The sequence below is a fragment of the Schistocerca serialis genome, chromosome 4, assembly GCF_023864345.2.
Source record: "Schistocerca serialis cubense isolate TAMUIC-IGC-003099 chromosome 4, iqSchSeri2.2, whole genome shotgun sequence".
Taxonomy (NCBI): domain Eukaryota; kingdom Metazoa; phylum Arthropoda; class Insecta; order Orthoptera; family Acrididae; genus Schistocerca; species Schistocerca serialis.
Genome location: NC_064641.1, coordinates 347,753,056 through 347,775,226, shown reverse-complemented (window position 1 = coordinate 347,775,226; position 22,171 = coordinate 347,753,056). Strand labels below are relative to the sequence as shown.

At 40.3% G+C, this 22,171-nt stretch overlaps 1 protein-coding gene across 2 annotated transcripts in view; it reads left to right on the top strand.

Moving 5' to 3' along the window:
• The window catches only part of LOC126474115 (juvenile hormone esterase-like), a 105,816-nt gene that overhangs the window by 41,865 nt on the left and 41,780 nt on the right, over positions 1-22,171 (top strand). For both annotated transcript variants that reach the window (XM_050101540.1, XM_050101541.1), the window contains exons 3-4: positions 9,755-9,899; positions 11,703-11,888. In XM_050101540.1, the coding sequence (XP_049957497.1) occupies positions 9,755-9,899; positions 11,703-11,888 (331 nt within the window). The remainder of the gene's footprint in view (positions 1-9,754; positions 9,900-11,702; positions 11,889-22,171) is intronic.

The window sequence follows — 22,171 nt, the reverse complement described above, 5'->3', positions numbered from 1 at the left end:
GCCACCTCCGCGTATTACACCTGCATGGTACTTAACGTATTTTACAGCTTATAAGACGCTACAGACTATAAGACGTACCTCAAATTTTAAGCAATTTCTTCAAATAATCTTTTTACCATTTTTAGTATTAGATTACAGAGCCAGGCAAAAAAATTCTTAGTCTATAAAACCGAAGTGGCCTTTAAATCCCTGAAAATGTTCAGCTGAACTTTTTCTTCTCCTTCTTCTTCTTCTTCCTCTTCGTCGTCATCGTTGTCCTCTTCGTGTATAAGACGGTCTTTACTGCCATCGACAGCGTTAGGTTTGCCCCAGTTCTTGGAAGATTTAACAGTAATGTCTTCTCTCACTCTATACCACGACTATTTCATCCACTGACACACTTATTTAATTGTAGGTCGTTTTAAAGCTCCCTTCGACGTCAATTTATAATGGGTTTCATTCATCATCCACTTGTTCCATTCCTCTCTAATATACACTTTAAATGGTTTATTTATCGAGGCATCAAGTGGTTACAATTGTGAAATAAGTCCCCCTGTAACAACAGCAAGCTGTGTATTTCCCTGTCTCAGTTTCTCTTTCACAGAATTTTTCAAATGACTAATAAATTAATCTAGCATAGGAGGAGATCTCTTCTTCAACAAGTACCTTTCCTTCACTCCCACACTTTGTTAGTCCATAATTTCATACTAGCCTTGTCCATCGAACTCTTGTCACGTACGTGAACAACAACACCAGGCGGTATTTCAGAAGGTTTTGGCATTGGTTTACACTTGAGAATTGTCACTGTATTAAGGTTAGTGCCGTCAGCACAAAATGAAAGGACAGCAGTGTAGTGCATTTTTTCATGTCCACTTGTTTTTATAGTTAATTAGTACCTTTCATGGCAACACCTCTATTACTCGGTACATCAAATGTCAAAGGAGTTCCGTCAATATTCACTATTTGACTTAGCGCCGCACTGGGTTTTTCGATGTTGAATAGCAAGGCAATAGAAATATAATATTTTAATAAGGTGATGGAAAGATAATATTTACTCTTCATACTCATTTTCTGAGATATTTTGGTTTTGGTTCGTATGTTAAGTCCATGACGCTTCATAAACCTATAGCACCAACTAACTCCACTCTTAAAGTCTGTTAAGGTCCACAGTAGCGCTGGCTGAAGAGCGTGTATTTGAAATCATTTTTGTATTACTTTCGGAGCCACATTGGCAGTGTCCTTGAATGCATTTCAATACGTCATTTTCTAATTTTGGCCATTTTGGATTCAGTCCTCTATTTGCACATTCAGTCTTCTTCTTATTTTCCAGTCCCTCTTTACTAGCGCGCCAGTCGCTAATGGCTTTTTCTGTTGGTGCAGGACCGAAATGCCGCTCAATTGCTCTGTTTACATGTTTTTCTACATATTCCATTACTTTCAATTTATGGCCCACACCATATGAATACCTATTATTTTTTCCGTTACGAAACTAGCTACTAACAAAAACAATGAACTGTTACTGATAAGACAAGTCACTTTCAGTTCAGGTTCACTGGCAGCATAGTCTGAAGTGACGTGTCATAGGCAAGACAGGGTTCTGGGTCTGTAATTCCGGGGAGGAGGGAGACAGTGTTAGCAAGCTTGCGAAACCCCGCAACTCACGTTCATTACATCGGTGCACTGCTGCTGCCAATTGAATCCAATGTTACCCCAGACAGAAATAGGTTTCCCGCGGCATCGAATATGTTATGGACATTTTTAAGACTGGCGGGATTTCTAAATCAAACACTGGGCATTTTTATATTAATTTCAAGTATAAGACGTACCTGAATTTTGAAGGAAATTTTGTGAATATAAAAGTGCGTCTTATGGTCCGTAAAATACGGTAGACTGTGATTGCGTGGTTTAAAACAGCGGATAATCAGTTGTCAGCGACACTCCTTTTTTATCGAAATGACAGTCAGTTACTGGCAGAATAACTAGCTTCCTCGGAAACTGAGTTGCGCGCTTAATGACTTGGTTGTCGCCGGAACGTTAAACTCTAATCTTAGTTGTCACATGGCCCTGAGCACTATGGGACTTAACACTCAGGTCATCAGTCCCCTAGAACTTAGAACTACTTAAATCTAACTAACCTAAGGACATCACACACATCCATACCCGAGGCAGGATTCGAACCTGCGACCGTAGCGGTCGCGCGGTTCCAGACTGAAGCGCCTAGAACCGCTCGGCCACAGCGGCCGGCAGTTATCACATGGTACGCGTGTTGCTACCAATAATGAAAATACAGAAACTGATGACGACAAATGTCTTCATAGACCAGTATATCTGGTTGATCTCGATAATTGTTCGGGGACCTGAACTGCGTCACAGTCGGCACAAGTCGAATATGCGTTCCTCCGTATTATGCATCTCCTTATTGTCCCACGTAAGTGCAATGCGTTTAGAGTTCTAATGGCAGTCATTTGAATTTTGTACACTTTCTGAAATGTAAGGTAAGAAATTTTGTAAAGAACTTGCTTAGTGCCCACTGCTTCGTTTGCTTAGTCTAAACGGTGTGCACAGATTTTTTGTTTTTTATTTATTTATTAATTTATTGTTCCGTGCGACCAAATTAAGGAGAAGTCTCCATGGTCATGGAACGAGTCAATACATGAAATTATAACACGATAATAGAAACAGATAAAATGAAATATAAAAAAAACATATTTAGGTGACAAGTCGTAAATTTAAATAAAGAAAATCAACAATGTAACACTGGAATTTGCTTAATTTTTTAGCTCTTCCAGGAGCTCCTCGACAGAATAGAAGGAGTGAGCCATGAGGAAACTCTTCAGTTTAGACTTAAAAGAGTTTGGGCTACTGCTAAGATTTTTGAGTTCTTGTGGTAGCTTATTGAAAATGGATGCAGCAGAATACTGCAATACTTTCTGCACAAGAGTCAAGGAAGTGCATTCCACATGCAGATTGGATTTCTGCCTAGTATTAACTGAGTGAAAGCTGCTAACTCTTGGGAATAGGCTAATACTGCTAACAACAAACGACATTAAAGAAAATATATACTGTGAGGGCAATGTCAGAATTCCCAGACTATTGAATAGGGGTCGACAAGAGGTTCCCGAACTTACACCACATATAGCTCGAACAGCCGTTTTTGGGCCAAAAATACCCTTTTTGAATCAGAAGAATTACCCCAAAAAATAATACCATACGACATAAGTGTATGAAAATATGCGAAGTAGACTACTTTTCGCGTTGAAGTGTCACTTATTTCAGATACTGTTCTAATGGTAAATAAAGCAGCATTTAGTTTCTGAACAAGATCCTGAACATAGGCTTTCCACAACAGCTTACTATCTATCCGAACGCCTAGGGACTTGAACTGTTCCGTCTCGCTTATAATATGCCCATTCTGTCTGATCAAAATATCGGTTCTTGTTGAATTGTGAGTTAGAAACTGTAAAAACTGAGTCTTACTGTGATTTAGCGTCAAATTATTTTCCACAAGCCACAAACTTATTTCATGAACTACGTTATTTGATACTGTTTCAATATTACACACAAGATCCATCACTATCAAGCTGGTGTCATCAGCAAACAGAAATATTTTTGAATCACCTGTAATACTAGAAGGCATATCATTTATATAAATAAGAAACAGCAGTGGCCCCAGCACCGACCCTTGGGGAACGCCCCACTTAACAGTGCCCCATTGGGACTGAACATCACTACCACTCTCAATATTGCGGAGAATTACCTTCTGCTTTCTGTTCTTAAAGTAAGAGGCGAACCAATTGTAAGCTACTCCCCTTACTCCATAATGGTCCAACTTCTGCAGTAATATTTTGTGGTCAACACAGTCACAAGCCTTCGTTAAATCAAAGAAAACACCTAGCGTTCGCAACCTTTTATTTAATCCGTCCAAAACCTCACAGAGAAAAGAGAATATAGCATTTTCAGTTGTTAACCATTTCTGAAACTAAACTGAACATTTGACAGCAAATTATGTGAATTTAAATGCTCCAGTAACCTTGTATATACAAACTTCTCGATAACTTTAGCAAACACCGATGGCATAGAAATAGGTCTATAATTGTCAACATTATCCCTGTCTCCCGTTTTATAAAGTGGCTTCACTACCGAGTACTTTAATCTGTCAGGAAACCGACCACTCCTAAAGGAAAAGTTACAGATATGGCTAAGTACTGGGCTAACATACATAGAACAATACTTCAGTATTCTGCTAGATACCCCGTCATATCCGTGAGAGTTCTTGGTCTTTAGTGATTTAATTATTAACTCAATCTCCCTCTTGTCAGTATCATGGAGGAGCATTTCAGGTAGCAGTCTCGGAACACTTTATTCTAAGAGCGCTATATGATTCCCTGTTGGAACTAGGTTTCTATTTAGTTCATCTGCTATATTCAGAAAGTGATTATTAAATACTGTACATACACTCCTGGAATTTGAAATAAGAACACCGTGAATTCATTGTCCCAGGAAGGGGAAACTTTATTGACACATTCCTGGGGTCCGATACATCACATGATCACACTGACAGAACCACAGGCACATAGACACAGGCAACAGAGCATGCACAATGTCGGCACTAGTACAGTTTATATCCACCTTTCGCAGCAATTCAGGCTGCTATTCTCCCATGGAGACGATCGTAGAGATGCTGGATGTAGTCCTGTGGAACGGCTTGCCATGCCATTTCCACCTGGCGCCTCAGTTGGACCAGCGTTCGTGCTGGACGTGCAGACCGCGTGAGACGACGCTTCATCCAGTCCCAAACATGCTCAATGGGGGACAGATCCGGAGATCTTGCTGGCCAGGGTAGTTGACTTACACCTTCTAGAGCACGTTGGGTGGCACGGGATACATGCGGACGTGCATTGTCCTGTTTGAACAGCAAGTTCCCTTGCCGGTCTAGGAATGGTAGAACGATGGGTTCGATGACGGTTTGGATGTACCGTGCACTATTCAGTGTCCCCTCGACGATCACCAGTGGTGTACGGCCAGTGTAGGAGATCGCTCCCCACACCATGATGCCAGGTGTTGGCCCTGTGTGCCTCGGTCGTATGCAGTCCTGATTGTGGCGCTCACCTGCACGGCGCCAAACACGCATACGACCACCATTGGCACCAAGGCAGAAGCGACTCTCATCGCTGAAGACGACACGTCTCCATTCGTCCCTCCATTCACGCCTGTCGTGACACCACTGGAGGCGGGCTGCACGATGTTGGGGCGTGAGCGGAAGACGGCCTAACGGTGTGCGGGACCGTAGCCCAGCTTCATGGAGACGGTTGCGAATGGTCCTCGCCGATACCCCAGGAGCAACAGTGTCCCTAATTTGCTGGGAAGTGGCGGTGCGGTCCCCTACGGCACTGCGTAGGATCCTACGGTCTTGGCGTGCATCCGTGCGTCGCTGCGGTCCGGTCCCAGGTCGACGGGCACGTGCACCTTCCGCCGACCACTGGCGACAACATCGATGTACTGTGGAGACCTCACGCCCCACGTGTTGAGCAATTCGGCGGTGCGTCCACCCGGCCTCCCGCATGCCCACTATACGCCCTCGCTCAAAGTCCGTCAACTGCACATACGGTTCACGTCCACGCTGTCGCGGCATGCTACCAGTGTTAAAGACTGCGATGGAGCTCCGTATGCCACGGCAAACTGGCTGACACTGACGGCGGCGGTGCACAAATGCTGCGCAGCTAGCGCCATTCGACGGCCACCACCGCGGTTCCTGGTGTGTCCGCTGTGCCGTGCGTGTGATGATTGCTTGTACAGCCCTCTCGCAGTGTCCGGAGCAAGTATGGTGGGTCTGACACACCGGTGTCAATGTGTTCTTTTTTCCATTTCCAGGAGTGTATATGCGACTTATCAGTAACACGGACATTCCCACTACGCACTGATTCTATATCCTCGACCTGTCTCTGCAGACCAGCCACTTCCTTTACGACTGACCATATGGTTTTAATTTTATCCTGAGACTTACCTATTCTATCTGCATACCACATACTTTTTGCCTTCCTAATAACATTTTTAAGCACCTTACAATACTGTTTGTAATGGGCTGCTGCATTTAGATTTTGACTGTTTCTAACGTTTTGATATAATTGCCACTTTGTTCTACAAGATATTCTTATCCCTCTAGTCGGCCACCCAGTCTGCCTGTTTGTGCTAGTACCCTGTTTTGAACGTTCTTACGGAAAGCAACTTTCAAAGAGCACGAGAAAAGTCTTGAGAAAAGCATTATATTTATCGTCTACTGTATTAGAGCTATAAACATCTTGCCACTCTTGCTCCTTGATAAGGTTTACAAAGGTCTCTACAGCAACTGGATCAGCTTTCCATAACAGCTGATGGCTATATTTAACAGGTGTTGCAGCACAAAAATCTTTTAGAGTTAAAATTTTGCTTCATGATCTGAAAGGCCATTCACCTTTTTGCTAACAGAATGCCCTTCTAGTAATGAGGAATGAACAAAAATGTTGTTTATGGTTGTTGTACTGTTCCCTTGCACTCTCGTTGGAAACAATACGGTTTGCAAAAGATTATATGAATTAAGGAGGTCTACCAGCATCCTCTTCCTTGCACAATCACTTATACAATTAATGTTGAAGTCACCACATATAACTAACTTTTTGTATTTCCTATAAAGTGAACCAAGAACCTCCTCTAGCTTTAGCAAAAATGTTGTGAAATCGGAGGCTGGGGATCTATAAATAGTTAGAAGTTTAGCTCCGTTAAATTTAACCACACCTGTACAACATCCAAACACCATTTCAGTGCAGTACTTTGAAACATCAATTGACTCAAATGGGATGCCGTTTTTCACATCTACTCCCCCACACCGCAAAGAGCTCCTCGAAAAGCTGCCAGCCAACCCGTACCTGGTAAAGGAAGCCTCAGAATTATCTCCTTATTTAAGAAGTGTTCAGATATACCAATAATTTCAGAGTCAACATCTATAAGCAGTTCACTAACTTCATCTCTAATACCTTGTATATTTTGATGAAATATACTAATTCCCTCGTTACTCGGATACCTATGCTTTGTCAAAAGTGGTTCCTTTGTTAGAGAGACTTCCCACAAGGAATACCTATCAGCTGACTTCAATCTAAAAAAGGCGCAGCTCTAACACCCACTACTGTAGGAATTTTCCCATGAGTGATCCCACCAACCCCACCTATGTTGTCACCTATAAGCTTTGCCAACCTCCACTTCCCATACCTATTGAGGTGCAGGCCATGTCTAGTGAAACCCGTCCTGCTGATGGACTCCACCGACATCACTGAAATGTGACCCATGCTTTCTGTCATCAGCGCACCCCCAAGTCTCATGTTATTACGCCTGACGGCTGTATTAAGATGAGGCCGATCTTGACGCTGAAACAGTTCCACGAAACGCACATTCGTGTTGCCAGTCTGAGTGGCTATCTTTTCCAGGTCACCATCTATGTCATACTCCCCATCCCTATCAATACTATTACCAGCCCAACCCACAATCACTACCTGATCCTCTTTAGTAAAATCCCTACATAACCCCCCTATGTTAACAGTCACCTGAGCCAATCCTGCATTAGGCTTCACAATGCTGCTGACCTGGTACTCACTCCCCAGCACTTCCTGCAACTGCTGGCCTACACCTCTGCTATGAGAACTACCTAACAGCAGAACCTTCTTCTTCCTCTTCGACTTTGCAACTGTTCTAGTCACCGTAACTACTGAGGTCTGCTGCATACTTCCTACATCTGCAGCTACTAGAGATTCCTCTCCACTAGACTCTGACAGTTGGTCATATCTATTGTAAACACCAATAGTAAAACTATCTGAAAATCTTCTTCTCCTAGCAGATCTCTTGCCAACAGTCAGCTCCCATTCCCCAACCCCCTTCTCTCTCCTCATCCTATCTAGCTCCTCCTGTGCGTTTTTCAACTGCACCTGAAGGGCACAGATCTTACGCTCCTGCTCCTCTATCAACTTACTCTTGCTACATAACCTGCAGTTCCAGGAGAGGATCTCACCAGAATGCCCACTGGCTTCCCACTGCATTCCCCCCAGTGAAAATATTTCGAGCAAGTCTCACACCGCAATCCACTACTCACGAACCTACGGCAAAGCCCACACTTCTCACTCATGATAAAATTTTACTTTTTCTAAGTTCCGCTACTACAATAAGAAGATATTACAAACCTGACTACAACAAACACAAACTTACTCTACGAGGGAAGTAACTACTATTATTAACAGTATTAATAAACAACAAATGTGAATAAAACAAAAGACTAATACAGAAAGAGAATCCAACGTCTAATGACACAGTAACGAAGCTGAAAACAGTTCCCAAAAGGTTCTTCTGAAATTATTTCACCAGAAAAAACAAAAAACTCCGGTTGAAGACTACTAAAGTTCCTAAATAAACCACTATACACAAACAATTAATTAGTACTTAGCTTTCGATGCGCCGCTACATCTGCAACTGGTCAGCGTCTTTCTATAATCAAAAGTTTATGTTGTTCACAAACTGCAGCACCTTCTAAACTTTTCATGCTAATTGAGACCATAGAATCAGAGTTTTCTGAGAATTTATTCTGGTAGTTGGAGTCAAAGGTTTTTGTTAATCACGCCTTTTGCCTTCTTGTGGTGATATTTCGACAGGAACTTTCATCCCCTAACACACATTTCTGTATATCCAACCGAGAAATGAAATGCCAGTTTTCATAGATTTAGTTTTTAAATTTTTTAATATAAATTAATATTTTCTTAATGATTTTCACACCTAAGGTGTTGAATTTCCAAAAACAGTGACACACGTCTTTTTTATTTCTATCCGAGAAGCCAAACGCAAATTTTCATACACCTAGCTTTGAAACTGCGTTCACAATGAAATATTTCATAAAACACTTCACCCTCATAATGGCTGAATTTCCAAAAACACTGAACCACGTATTTTTTAATTGTAACCGGCAAGTCAAATACCAGTTTTCATAATTTAACTTTAAAAATACTTTAGTAGTTCTTTAATAATGATTTATTTTTTTAAAGAAACTTTGATCCACTATTTCACCCCCATAGGGGAAGAATTTTCAAAAACGCTCAAACACATATTTCTTGATTTAAGACCGGGTAACCAAACACCACCTTTCGTAGGTCTGGCTTAAAAGTTGTCTTAACAGCGACATAATATCAAAAAACATTTCCTCCCATATTTCACCGCCTTGGGGGTCGAATTTCGAAAAATTCCTTCGTAAATGACGTCTACAATATAAGATCAACACCCTGTGCTAGTTTCAAGTTTCTATCCTTAGCGGTTTTGGCTTTGCCATAATGAGTCAGTCAGTCAGTCAGTCAGTTAGTCAGGAAGTCGGGTCATTGCCTTTAAATATAGAGTTTAGTATAAACTTAAAGCTGCACACAGTGTATAACGATGGAAAGTTTAGCGAAGGAAAGTTTTTCAAAAAATCTTGAATACGGACGATACTCTCATTTGTTTACGTGACAATTCGACTACTTTCAGAGATGCATACCCATGATAAAAACTCAGCTACATACTTCTTGTTTTCAATCAATTACTGGTTTTAATCTTTTCTTAATAGATATCATTCTTCAAAATATCTTCTTCATTCATTGAGGTAAGTACGTCATATTTAGGAAAACAGCACTGCTTCCATTCCATTATTAATATTTTTTCCGAAGTATTAGTTCTATGAATGGTGTTGATGAGGTATACAGGTGTTGTATATGCATTATCATTATTCTTTCAGCTGAAACATACAGAGCCGCTTCCAGTCATGTTCTGGATTCACGGAGGTGGCTGGGTTGATGGTGGTGGAACTGCTTATGGGCCAGACTTCCTAATGAACCACGATGTCGTTCTTGTCACGATTAACTACCGTCTTGGTCCTTTGGGTAAGTAAAAGCAAATTGCGGAAGATTTATATATAGTCTTGCTTAGGAGAACAGACGTCAATTGCATAACAAAGGAACATAATATTCCATGGTTAAGTAAAGTAATTATTATCACGGTTACATTCGTCAGGAAACTAATACTCTGAAAGCACTTGAACGACTTGGACTCTTAACACCCCCTACAAACAATCATGTGAGTTCGTCTCACGTGATAGTTATTTTGAGCGAGGAGCTACAAGCCTATACTCATAATTTTCCCTGACTCGAGGTGACGCTGCAATCAAAGTGTCAGATGATACCTATGGGCAAAGATAAAACTGTGATGAAAGGCATCGTCTTAAGACTTTGAGGGTTTAGGTGATCCTGGTATCATAATTTCTGATTCTGGATCCACTCGGATTGAGGGTAGTGTATCGGCTAAGATAATTCGTCGGTCTGATCGTTTTGTGAGAACATATCCACCAACTTCAATCAAACAAAACTCACTTAAGTCATATAGTATTCCCTGGTGGTGTGGCAGCTGAACTGAATATAATGCACCAGGTGACATTGAGGTTTAAGAGCAGGTCTCATCTCAGGTGGCAGTGGCGTTCCAGTCCTTGTCTGGCCATCTTGATTTTGATTTTCCCTGTTTGTGTTATATCATGCCAAGGGAATTCTGGAGAGGTGTTTGAAACCCACAATCGCAATTGTCCTCCCGTACTCAACCATTTTAGTGACTGACACAACACAATAAACTCTACCCCCTTCCATCCATCACAAACAAATAAAATTTTTCTAGAGACGGTGCAATAGTTTGCCTAAAACCCGCTCCTTACACTTCAAGAACGACTTTAGAAGTCATTTTACAAACCTAATTCTAGTATACCTCATTCTTAAAAATTGTTGCTGTCTGGCAGATGCAGAGGCTGTATCTTGTAACTGATAGCACTCGATACTCACGAGAATATCGTACTCAAGAATGGAAGAGAAAATTGACAGCTAATTCAGAGTGGACAGATGTAGTATTAGCAAAGTCTTAATGTGTGACACTATTCACGAAATATTTGCCAGATATATTTGCAACTGCTGTCTACTAAATTTTGTGTTTGAGAGATGCTATCACATACGTTTCAGTCAGTTTTATACGTTAGAGATAGAATTGTACTAAATTATTGCACAATTACCAAAGATTATTATTTCTTCCATATGTCTCATTACACAGTAGACAAAAACAGGGGGCTCTCTCTGGTAAGTAATGTATGGAAAGAACAGCTGTAACCTTTAGAACTACAATCTCCAACTGAGAAGAGCCAGATGGGTACCCAATTGGAACAGAAACACTAACTAAAACGCTCTCTGCGGACCAAAGAATAAATATTTAGAACTATTAAAACACGTCGATGAGCAAGATTTATAAATCAGATCACTGACTTACTTGAAAAGTGGACTAGCTCGAAACCTGGATATTTTTCACAGTTGAATTTGAGACCAAACAACAGTAACAGGGAAAGTAAATATTAATCACAAGTTGATTTTTATTGTTTGAACCATTAATAATTAGAGTTCTCGATAGTGTCTAAATTAAATTATAAGACAGTCAACTGCAATATTTGAAGATATCATGCATTATACATATAACTTATTGGGAAATGGATTCATGTGCTCTACTATGGTAGCTCCAAGACAGCTGTGTTTACAGGGAAGCAGTGGATTGCACATAACAGTGTCTTCAATAGAATGCATAATTTTTTTTTATGTAAATTTATTCTCGTAAATAGTGTTGTGATAACACTAGCTGCAAAGGCTCGTTTTATTTTAAAGGTTTCCTGAGTACAGAAGACGCTGCATCCCCAGGAAATTTTGGCCTCAAGGACCAGGTGGCGGCACTCAGGTGGGTCAGGGAGAACATCGAGGCGTTCGGCGGCGACCCCGGCAGTGTGACCATCTTTGGGGAGAGTGCAGGTGGCGCCAGCGTGCACTACCACATGCTGTCCCCGCTCTCCAAAGGTGAGTCTCCAAAGATGAAATTAGTAGCAAGAACAGGAACGTCATCGCCAGAGTAAATTACGTAAATATGAACAAACACTGAGATTCAAATCGTGTGTGGTAGGTCAGCGAATTAAACTGCGACATCAATTGGAAGTATTGTCACTCCGTTACAGTGTTACTTTCCAGAAATTTTTATACTTATAGAACAAAACTACCTATACTTAAAACTTTCTTCTTCTTCTTTCGTTTCAACCTCTTTGGGGTACGCTGGATCAGTAATTTCTTTGTGCGTTGTTCTTTTCTTAGGGCCCAGTATTTCTTCATTCTTTCTGATCATCTTCTCCTCTCTTCTTCCGAGATGAAGGGCGTGGACTTTTGTGTAGATTTGTCTTGTAACCTTATGTTTTCATCTTTAGTAATTAATTTAGCTGTTCGATCAATAAGTGAATTTTCTGAAATCTTTAATTCTACTAGGTCTTTCTCAGTTTCTGTAAACCAGTTGGGTTTCGTTTTGCCGTTACGGAAGAAGTCACACATTTGTTTAGTTAATCTGCTGGAATTCATTCTGAGAAGATAACCACAAAAATTTATTCTCCTTTTTCGCATAGAATCTGAAAGTTTTTTTCAATTTTCTTGTAGAGAGTTTCATTTTTGATGTATATAATCTTATTGTCTTGAAATTTTGGCTCAATGATTTTTCTTAAAATTTTTCTTTCCTTTGCATCAAGTTTCCCATTTGGCCTTTGAAATTCATGTTAAGTGTTTCTGCTCCATACAGTGCTTCTGGCTTAATCACTGTCTTGTAATGTATAATTTCAGACCCCCATGAAAGGGATTTTTTGTTGTATGTATTTTTTGTTAGTTGGAAGGCCAATTCAAGTTTATTTTTTCTGGATTTCATTGCTTTGCTTTCCCTAGCATTCCAACTAATCCATTCTCCGAGGTATTTGAACTCTTTCACTATTTCAATCTTCTGTTCTTGAACTTTGGGGTACTTACACGAGTGATTTTATTATTAGATGATAAGAAATTTATTTCTTTACTGCTATAATCATTCACCACTTAGAACCTCTCAGATTATGCCATAATTCATAATTTCGTTTCTCAAATTGTAAACCTCATCACTACTCTTAGTTTCCCTTTTCCTAATTTAATGTTCTTCGCATCGCCTGATTTAATTCGACTACACTCTGTCATAATTGTTTTACTTTTAAAAACTACGTTATGAAGTACACAACTGTGTCAGTATTTTTTGTTAATGACAATCAATTTATATCTAACATCAGTCCGATGTTAGATATAAATTTATTGTCATTAACAAAAAATACTGACACCTAAGGAGTGTTTACCATGACAGAACATAGCTTTTGCATGTACCACGTCATACATTGATACAAAAGAGTACTTACAAAAACAGCTCAGCTATGAACTTGCACAGGTATACATTTAGCTGTTGTAAGTTGTAGACTGTTCCATAACTAATGCCGTCTGTCTGTGCAAAACGTGCATTTTAAGTCGGTCTCAGAGACGCTTTTATGTGCTTGTTATCATGTACGGAATTAAATAGACCGAATACCATTCAGTGAAGATCTTCATACATTGCAAAGGTATAATGATTACTTATTATAGCGACTGTCAGTGCATCACAGAGAGCAACACTGCAAATAATTCAACTACTGAATGTATACACTAGACTTCACATTATTATTAGTTCAATAATAGACTAATTGTCATTTTAGCATATTAATAAGAACGTTATGAAATGTTCCTAAATAATAAACACCCTATATTCAACATGATCTCCATTCAATGTGACGACCTTCTGTCCCATTACCGGGTAGGCCTGTAGGCCCACATGGCCATTATAGTGGTCGACGCCAGAGCCAACATCTTGCAGCATCAGAAGCTTCTCATCATCCGCATACTACTTCCCATGTAGTGCATCCTTTATTGGGCCAAAGAGATGAAAGATCCAAGCTGTAAGGTGGAAGAAGACGAACAGTCCAATGAAGTTTTGTGAGCTTCTCTCGTGTGGCAGACCTGTGAGAGGTATTGTGTTGTCACGGAGAAAGAGAAGTTAGTTAGCATTTTTCTGACGACGAAGACGCTGAAGTTTTTTCTTCAGTTTCCTGAAGGTAGCACAAGTCGCTTCAGAGTTGATCGTTGCACTATGAGGGACGACTTCCAACGAAATAGCCCCATTAGAGACACAGAAGACCATCGCCATTACTTTATCAGCCGAAGGTGCGGCTTGAAACTGTTTCTTACGAGGAGAGGTGCTGTGGCGCCAAAATCATGGACTGCTGTTATGTTTCCGGTTCGAAGTAATGGTTCCTTGTTCTCGTTATGGTCTTCTGTTAGGCGGCGATGAACTCAATTGGCATACGCCTTTGAGTACCCAAACTGGTGATTGAGTATGTCAGCGCTACCAACAGAGGACTCCAGTTATTGAGCGATGTATTTGATTGTGACCCATCGATCACCTCGAATGGAAGTGTCCGCACGTTCGTAGGAGTCACAGCTGTCTTTGGCGTGCCAGCATACAGGAGATCGGACAGGTTTGCGCCTTTGAATATCTGTGATGCTCTGATTTTCCGCCTAAAGAAACTAAGTGACAGCTGTGTCTTTGGAACGCACCTCAGTCTCAGGCACCACTTTGAAAGCTACATATAGCTCCGCCACTTATCAGAACTTCATGAAACTATAGAGGCTGACGCGGGATTACTCCACGATGCCCCACAGCATATTCTACATTGTTTTAAACCGAAATTGTGTGAAAACGTGTGTTACTTCACTTACTGAGCGTTGTATAGATGGTGTTTTGCACTAACTGACCAAGCGCCAAAACTTAATTTCTAGATACTAAAGAAAACGCAAAAGTATTAATATAAATTCTGCATCCACACCAAATGCAAATGTTAAGCAGTAAAATAATGCTGCTGAATTAAATTTACATGCTCATATATTAAAATCATACAAAATGTAGCGAAACTCTGAATTTATGAAGAAATGACGCTAGGTTATGTGGCCTTTTTATAAACAATTTTCATTTCTGCCTGTTGCAGTGACTGACTCCAAGCAAAAAAGTGCCTCATAATGAAGTGATGCAAGTTATAGAAGAATGTACTGACATTTATTTCGCAAAATACAATATGACAGTATATGTTCAGGGTATATTTAATGATATTTAACTGATACATGAGGAAAGTAGCATTACTATTCAATCTTTACACATTTATTTGCCTATTTATTTCAGTAATACCTTCCTACATAACTTGAAGAAGCAATATATTCTTTCTAATGTAATTAAAAAACATTTATACAAATAAAAAATGATGACAATAACTTTAAATGCGAACATTTTAGGCTAGGTTTTACCGTGACTGTGATTGGCATTAAATGAAACAACACGTTTACTGTTACCAGTCACTGTTTTACCTCAACGACGCGTTTCAAAGGTTTAAACTTCCATCATCAGGTGGATTTACATTTATTAGTGTGACATTTTTGTGTGTGTTGTGTTACGATTTTTTGGAGGAACTTGTGGCACTGCCTGGTGGAGAAACAAAACACTATTTCAGAACATGGTTTTGGGTTTCTTTTGACAAAAACTTAAACGTATATCTAACGTTAAATATGAAATAAGTAAAATAAAGTACTTCCAGTAGTCACAGGTTCCTTTCACCGTCGTAACACATCACATGTACACTGTCATATTTTGTAACCAAATATGGCGTCTGGAAACTTTTGGGTGCAAGGATCGTATAGCAGAAGAGAAAACATTATCACAAAGTACAAAGAATGTACATCATAACAACGTTGTTACAGAATAAATTGTAAAGGATTTGGTGGTGTTTGTTCTGAGGTGTCGAATACATGCCTTGGATTAAATCCTTCAGGTGGTATATAAATCCGGCTCTGACCATTTAAAATAGCTTGAACTCCATTCTCGTTTACACAATCAGATGAAATGTTACAAACGTTAAGTATAACAATTTTCTTGACTACAGTGGTATAATTATACACAAATAACAATTTTGGTTGGAATTCATAGATAGATATGAAAGGCTTGAGGCAGAGGGAGAGGAAGAGAAACTGAAAGTGAGAGGGATAGAGAGGATGGAAAGAGTGATTGTATGAGAGCAAACTTTACAAGGCAAGGGGTCTTAAGAGTGTATCTGATACATGTAAAAACTACCTTAAGGTTGGAGTAATACATTGGTTAATGCTCTAAAATATTTACATGGATTTACAGTTTGTGTGAGTAGTTGATGTATGCATAGTTTCAAGCTGACAAGGGGTATAAACTGTTGGTGTGATGATAGATTTGTAAATGAGATCAATCTCTTGCACACTTTGCGGCTGTCATGGTAACATAACTAAATATTTGTGGTAAATATCAAGATCTGTGTGTGTGTGTGTGTGTGTGTGCATTTCAATTTGAATGATGTAGGCAATTGCTGAAAACAGAGATGTTACTATTGTAAATATTATCATTTCTGTCATTTAAGATGGACTCAGGTTATTTTGTTTGGTGTTTGTATATTTGTAGTGTTTCAAGGATGTCTAGTTTTCTGCCTTTTGTTGGATAATGTAAGATGCTGATACTTGTGTTGTTAATGTAGTGTTTTGTTTCATGCAGGTGGGTGGCTATTGCTGATGTGTGGTATTTTTTTGTTTTTTAGTGCTGCCATGTGTTCTTTGAATCTAATCTCAAATGATCTGTCTGTCTGGACTATGTAGAAGCAGTCACAGTCCAAACATTCAATTTTGTACACACCTGTGTGATGAAGTGGGTTTCGTGTGCTGATGTTGTGGGGTAGCTTCTTTCCAATCTTGTTGTCTGTGGTAAAGGATATGCATTCCTCTATGTCTTCTATTGTACATTCTTGAGTTTTAAGGTTGTCATTCAAAGAAGATTTATGACTGCGACCACAATGTTTCCTGGATCTTGTCCGAAGTCTCCTTTCGATTTTCCCTTTGTATATTTGGTCACATTACTCGCACATTTTAGTATACGCACCCCACTGATCATATAGAGCTTCCTTGTCTACGTTATGCCTCACCATTGACCTTACTTCATTCATTGCTTCGAAAGAAACTTTCACCATACTGTTTCTGAAGATCGGTTCTATTTTATCTGAGATTTTCCTATCTATGACAAGGTTATAGATTTAGGGTTTTCTCTATTTGTGAGTTCTTGTTGACTGATCTCTTATTTTGGCCTACCTTCCTTCTCGCATAATTTATCCATAGCGGATATTCATAAGTGCCTTGTAATGTACATTGTTGTGTTTTCTGTCTATGTTTTCCTTAGACATGGGTAACCTAATCGGACTATGAATCATGGCATAGAAAAATGCATGTTTTCACCTTACACGATGACAAGAAGCCTCACGCATAATTGAATATGTGGTAGCAGGTTTTCTAAATAGTTGTATGTATGCTTTCTTTTGAGTCCAGGTATCCCTATAGCAAGAAAACTGGTAGAGTTATTCTCTTCTGCTTCAATTGCGAAATTGATGTAAGGGTGTAGGTCTGTAAATCTGTTGTGTCGATTTTGGTGTATGCTATGCTTCCACTGAATACTGTAAACGTTTCAGCGACATACCTCTTGCAATAGATAATCTTACTACTCATTATCAGTTGCTCAGTGAAAAATTCGTTCTTAATATCATCCATAAAAATGGTTGTTAGTGTCCTCTTATGGGTAGTTGCTCACTGCCAAGCTATTTGGATGTTTATAGAAGGCCCCACTGAATGTGATATAATTTTGAAATAAAACTATATCAAGTCCATCACACATTTCCACAATCTGATGGTTATTCATCTTCTTTTGTGAAAGTAGCTTGTTTTAATAAAGATAATTGTTTCCTCAACTGGTACGTTTATGTATAAATAAGACTCATCTAATAATAGACATTTCGCCTAACCTGGAATTACAATATCTTGGGAAAATTGGACAAATTGTGTTGAATTTTTTAGAATATGGATGGCTGTTTGTAAATGAATATTTAAATGTTGCATTCTGAATCAATTTTTCACTTAAATGAGTGAATAAATAAATAAATAACTTCGAGTTAATGTGATTAACAAATGGCCTAATGGAAACCCCAATTTGATGTATTTTTGGCTGAATTCTAGGTTTAGGAGCACTTAGGTTCAAGAATATACACCTTTTCTTTCGATAGTCAGTAAGTAAGGAACAAGATTCGATAACTGTTTCTTCAATCATCTACTAGTTTATGAATTTTCTTATCATGGATATCTTTGATCACTTACTGCTCATTGTCAATAAACTCATCTACAGCATTAGTGATCATGTCTGTAAACACTTCTCTACATTCTTACATACAATTGGCTGTGCAGTGTATGCGTGTCTACAGAAGATGGTCTCTTGTCGATATTTTTCTTTTAGTTCCCCCTTAAGCGTATTCAGCTTTAAGGAAGGTTAAGAATTGAATTGTGAAACACATAGTTGTACCTGTCTTTGTTGTTAAAGATCATATTTTTCAACTTAACATCAGACGGATCTTGGGCCAGATAATAATTGTGTGCCATTACAGTAAATAGCTATTGCATGAATAGATTACACGCATTTTAAATTTAGTGATATCCCTGCGCTCATGGGATACAGCCCTCATCATAAAGATGACCTCAGTGGAGACAGGGCTAAAGGTGGAGTGGCTATCTTTGTGAACGACATTTACCAGTCCACTTCTGTCGCCCTCGGAACAGCTATTAAGATAACTGCTGTCAGAGTGCCTATTCCATCCGATGTTTCCATCTGTAGTATGTATCTACTGTCCGAAGAAAGTTTGAAGAGAGCATGTCTTTCTGATATGATTCCACAACTCCCTCCGTCGTTCCTACTAAAGGAGGTTTTAATGCACACATTGTGCTATGGGGAACTCCAACAAGATGTCCCAGGGTTCGGGATGTCGAAATCCTTACTGTATTAGAGGAGCTATACCTTCTTAACGCTGGTGGTAGTACACACTTTAGGACTGCAATGGGATCATGCTCAGCCACAGATCTTGCTTTCTATTCTAAAGCCCTTGTCGATGCTGCTCGCTTAGAAGTGGTCAATGACTTGCATTCCAGTGACCACTTCCCTGTCTGGATCCACTCCTCAGGGAGAGCTTTCCCTGAAAGGAAACCGCCATGGTGGATGCTTCACAGAGCGAACTGAACACTGTACCGTCAATTAGCTTTTTGCCTTTTCTGAACCTCGAGATAGTGTCAAGGACTTGGTGGATCACATTATTAATCTTGTCCACCATGACACTGATGTCTTCAGGACGACTTGGGAGACGATATGACCCATGGTGAAATGAGTGTCGCTCCGCCATCAGGAGGAGATGGCTAGCCTTGCGACATTTTAAATGTCAATCTTCTGCTACGAACCTTGAGCAAGACGAAAAATCGTATAGAGGACATTTAGAGATCTAGGTAAGTATTTCTTGAATCAGTCAATCGTTCCACTACGTCTTCGACGATATAAAAAGCTGTATGGAGGATATATATTGCAAATGCGTCGGACTTGTAACTGCTGTACTGCGGCAGGGGTGTCTACAATCAATACGTGGGAGCATAGCGAATGGCATTGCAGATTACTTTGGTTTGATCACTGCCTGCAAACTGAGATCTAGCTTTTCGCCACCATCGAGCATCAGTGTAGGTGGGGGGGGGGGGGGGCGGGGGTGGTATTTTAACTGTACAAGTAACGAGGACTACAGTTAACCCTTTTCCATATTGGAGCTTTGCGTGTGCTCTGTCTTGGGTCAAGGAGACTATCCTGGACAAGGATCGAATCCCATACAGCATTTTACTGTTCGTTCACCAGGACTCAAAGGAAATACTCTTGTCCCTTTTTTATACAATTTAGATTTGTGGGACCTACATAGTCGCTCCCATTGCGTGTATCGGAGGAATCGTTCAACCCTTGACAACCTCATTATTCCTGCGTAGACAGTGCCTCATAGATGTCTTCTTCTATCTGGAGGGGGCTTATGACACTACCTGGAGGCGCCATGTCCTGGGACAGCTACACCACTGGGGCATCGGAGGATGATTATCAATTTTCATATGGTACTTCTTTCCAGACGATTTTTTCGATATCGGATCAATGATGCTCTTTCCAAGTGATTCCAGTTAGAAAATGGGGTCGCTCAAGGATCTGTTTTAAGTATAATTCTGTTCACTATTGCCATCAATGGTATCACATCCACAGCTAAGTCTCTTTTTCGATGTCCACAGTTAGTAGACGACTTTGCCATCTTGTGCCCCTCCTTCAACTTTGCAATGTCCATTCGTCAGCTACCACTTGCGACACAGCGAAGGGAGGAGTGGACGGATATAATAGGTTATCAGTTTTCCTCAGAGGAATATGTGTCAATTTTTATTATTCTTATCACCCTTTTAACCTGACTCATCTTAAAATGATAGACGCTGTTCTTAATTTTAAAAAATCAGTTTTGTATCTCCTTTTCGATGAACATCTAACGTGGTTACCACATCTGTAGGCTATTAAGTTCCAAGATTTAAATGTATTGACTATTTTAAAATGCTTCAGCCAAAAGTCTTGGGGAACAGATCGAATATGTCTGCTTCAGTTTTACAAGTTGTTTGTGCGACCCCGCCTTGACTTTGGTTGCACAGTTTATGGGTCAGCACCCGATTTTATTTTAAGATAACTGATGCTGTTCATCATGGGGGAGGGGGGGTTCGACGCAGCAGGAGCGTATAGGATGAGTGTGATTCCTAGCTTTTGCGTTGAGGTTGGTGAACCACCGTTTGTGATCTGGTGGCGAGTCATGATGCATCATGTTTGCAGCCTACTCTCCACGCCACAGTCACCGGGGTTCTACACTACTGCTCGCCCTCTAATGGAGTGACTGTTGCCACGAGCAAGGAAGATATTCCTTATTTCCATACCGCAGGATTAGTGGCTCTTGGTGTAGAAGATATTCCAGTTCTGCATTGATGCTGGAGTCGTTCGCCACCCAGGTTAATATGGAGGCCCCTGGATTGTTTTAGATCTCTCAGTCTGAAAGAAGATTTTTTACTATGACCTCTGTTTTTAAATCGATGTTTTACAGAATTGTAGCCGAGCACTTTAACTGTGTGGTCATTCACACTGACGTGTCTAAACAGGTTAATTCCATCGGCTGTGCTGTGTTATTTCCAGACTGTCTCATGAAGATTCATGTCCCTGGTATATTCACAGTGTATGGCGTTGAATTATATGCAATCTTGACGGCTCTGAAGAAGATGGTGGTGTCTTAATGCTACCAAATTCCTCAACTACATCGACTTCCTAAGTGTCCTTCAGGATATAGATCACTTACAGGGGCAGGGAAAGAATGTGTCACTCTGCTGGGTACCGGGGCACGTGGTCATTCAGGGCAATGAAGCAATAGACGCAGCAACTAAGGATACTTGTTTGGAAGTTACAATTTCTGAATGTGCTGCCACTGTCCATGCAGGTACCCCGCCACTGGGACAAAACACCATTCTTATGTGGGAGGAGGAGTGGTTGGAGTTGGAGAACAACAAGCTGAGGCCCGTGAAACCAACGTCCACTGCAGCGGGAAGAAGTGTTTTTAGCGCGCCTCCAGATAGGACACTGTCCTCTGACGCGTGGATTACTCCATCAGCAGGAAGAGCCACCGGTATACAGTGCTTGTGGGATGCAAGTTTCTGTACGCTACATTAAACTGAACGCGGTTAGTACCAAACAACGTGGGCTGCAACCAACATACCAGTTGACCTGTCCTCTGTTTTAGCTGATGTTGAATCGAATGTGGTTCATCTTAAAAGACTCTCTGTGATGTCTGGTTTTATCAATAGCGTCTTATGTAAATGGTTTCGATGTGTTTCTAGAGTGTTGCTTCGTCTATCATTTCCCAATTATTTGTGTATGCTCATTTCCTTGCACCACTGTTTTGGATGTTGTGTGGTTATAGTCTATGTATTTCGCTCACACGCTACCTTCAGGCAATGTTTTTTGCTGTTTTGTGTGACAGTGTGAGTGAGAGATTCCCAGGAAGGCTGTGGATTACATTTTCTACTTTGCATTTTGTTGCGTGCTTCTAACAAATCATAACCACACTTGTCTTTTGTTAGTTGAGTACGGGCGCTGATGACGTCGCTGTTGAGCGCTCCAAGCATACCACCACCAAATTCTTCTCATATGATATCTTCCATCGCCATTTACTGTCTTCCCAAAATACTCTCTACCAGTTCGTCTCCCTATATATTCCGTCTACATTTCAGCCTTCGCTTCTTTGCATAGCATG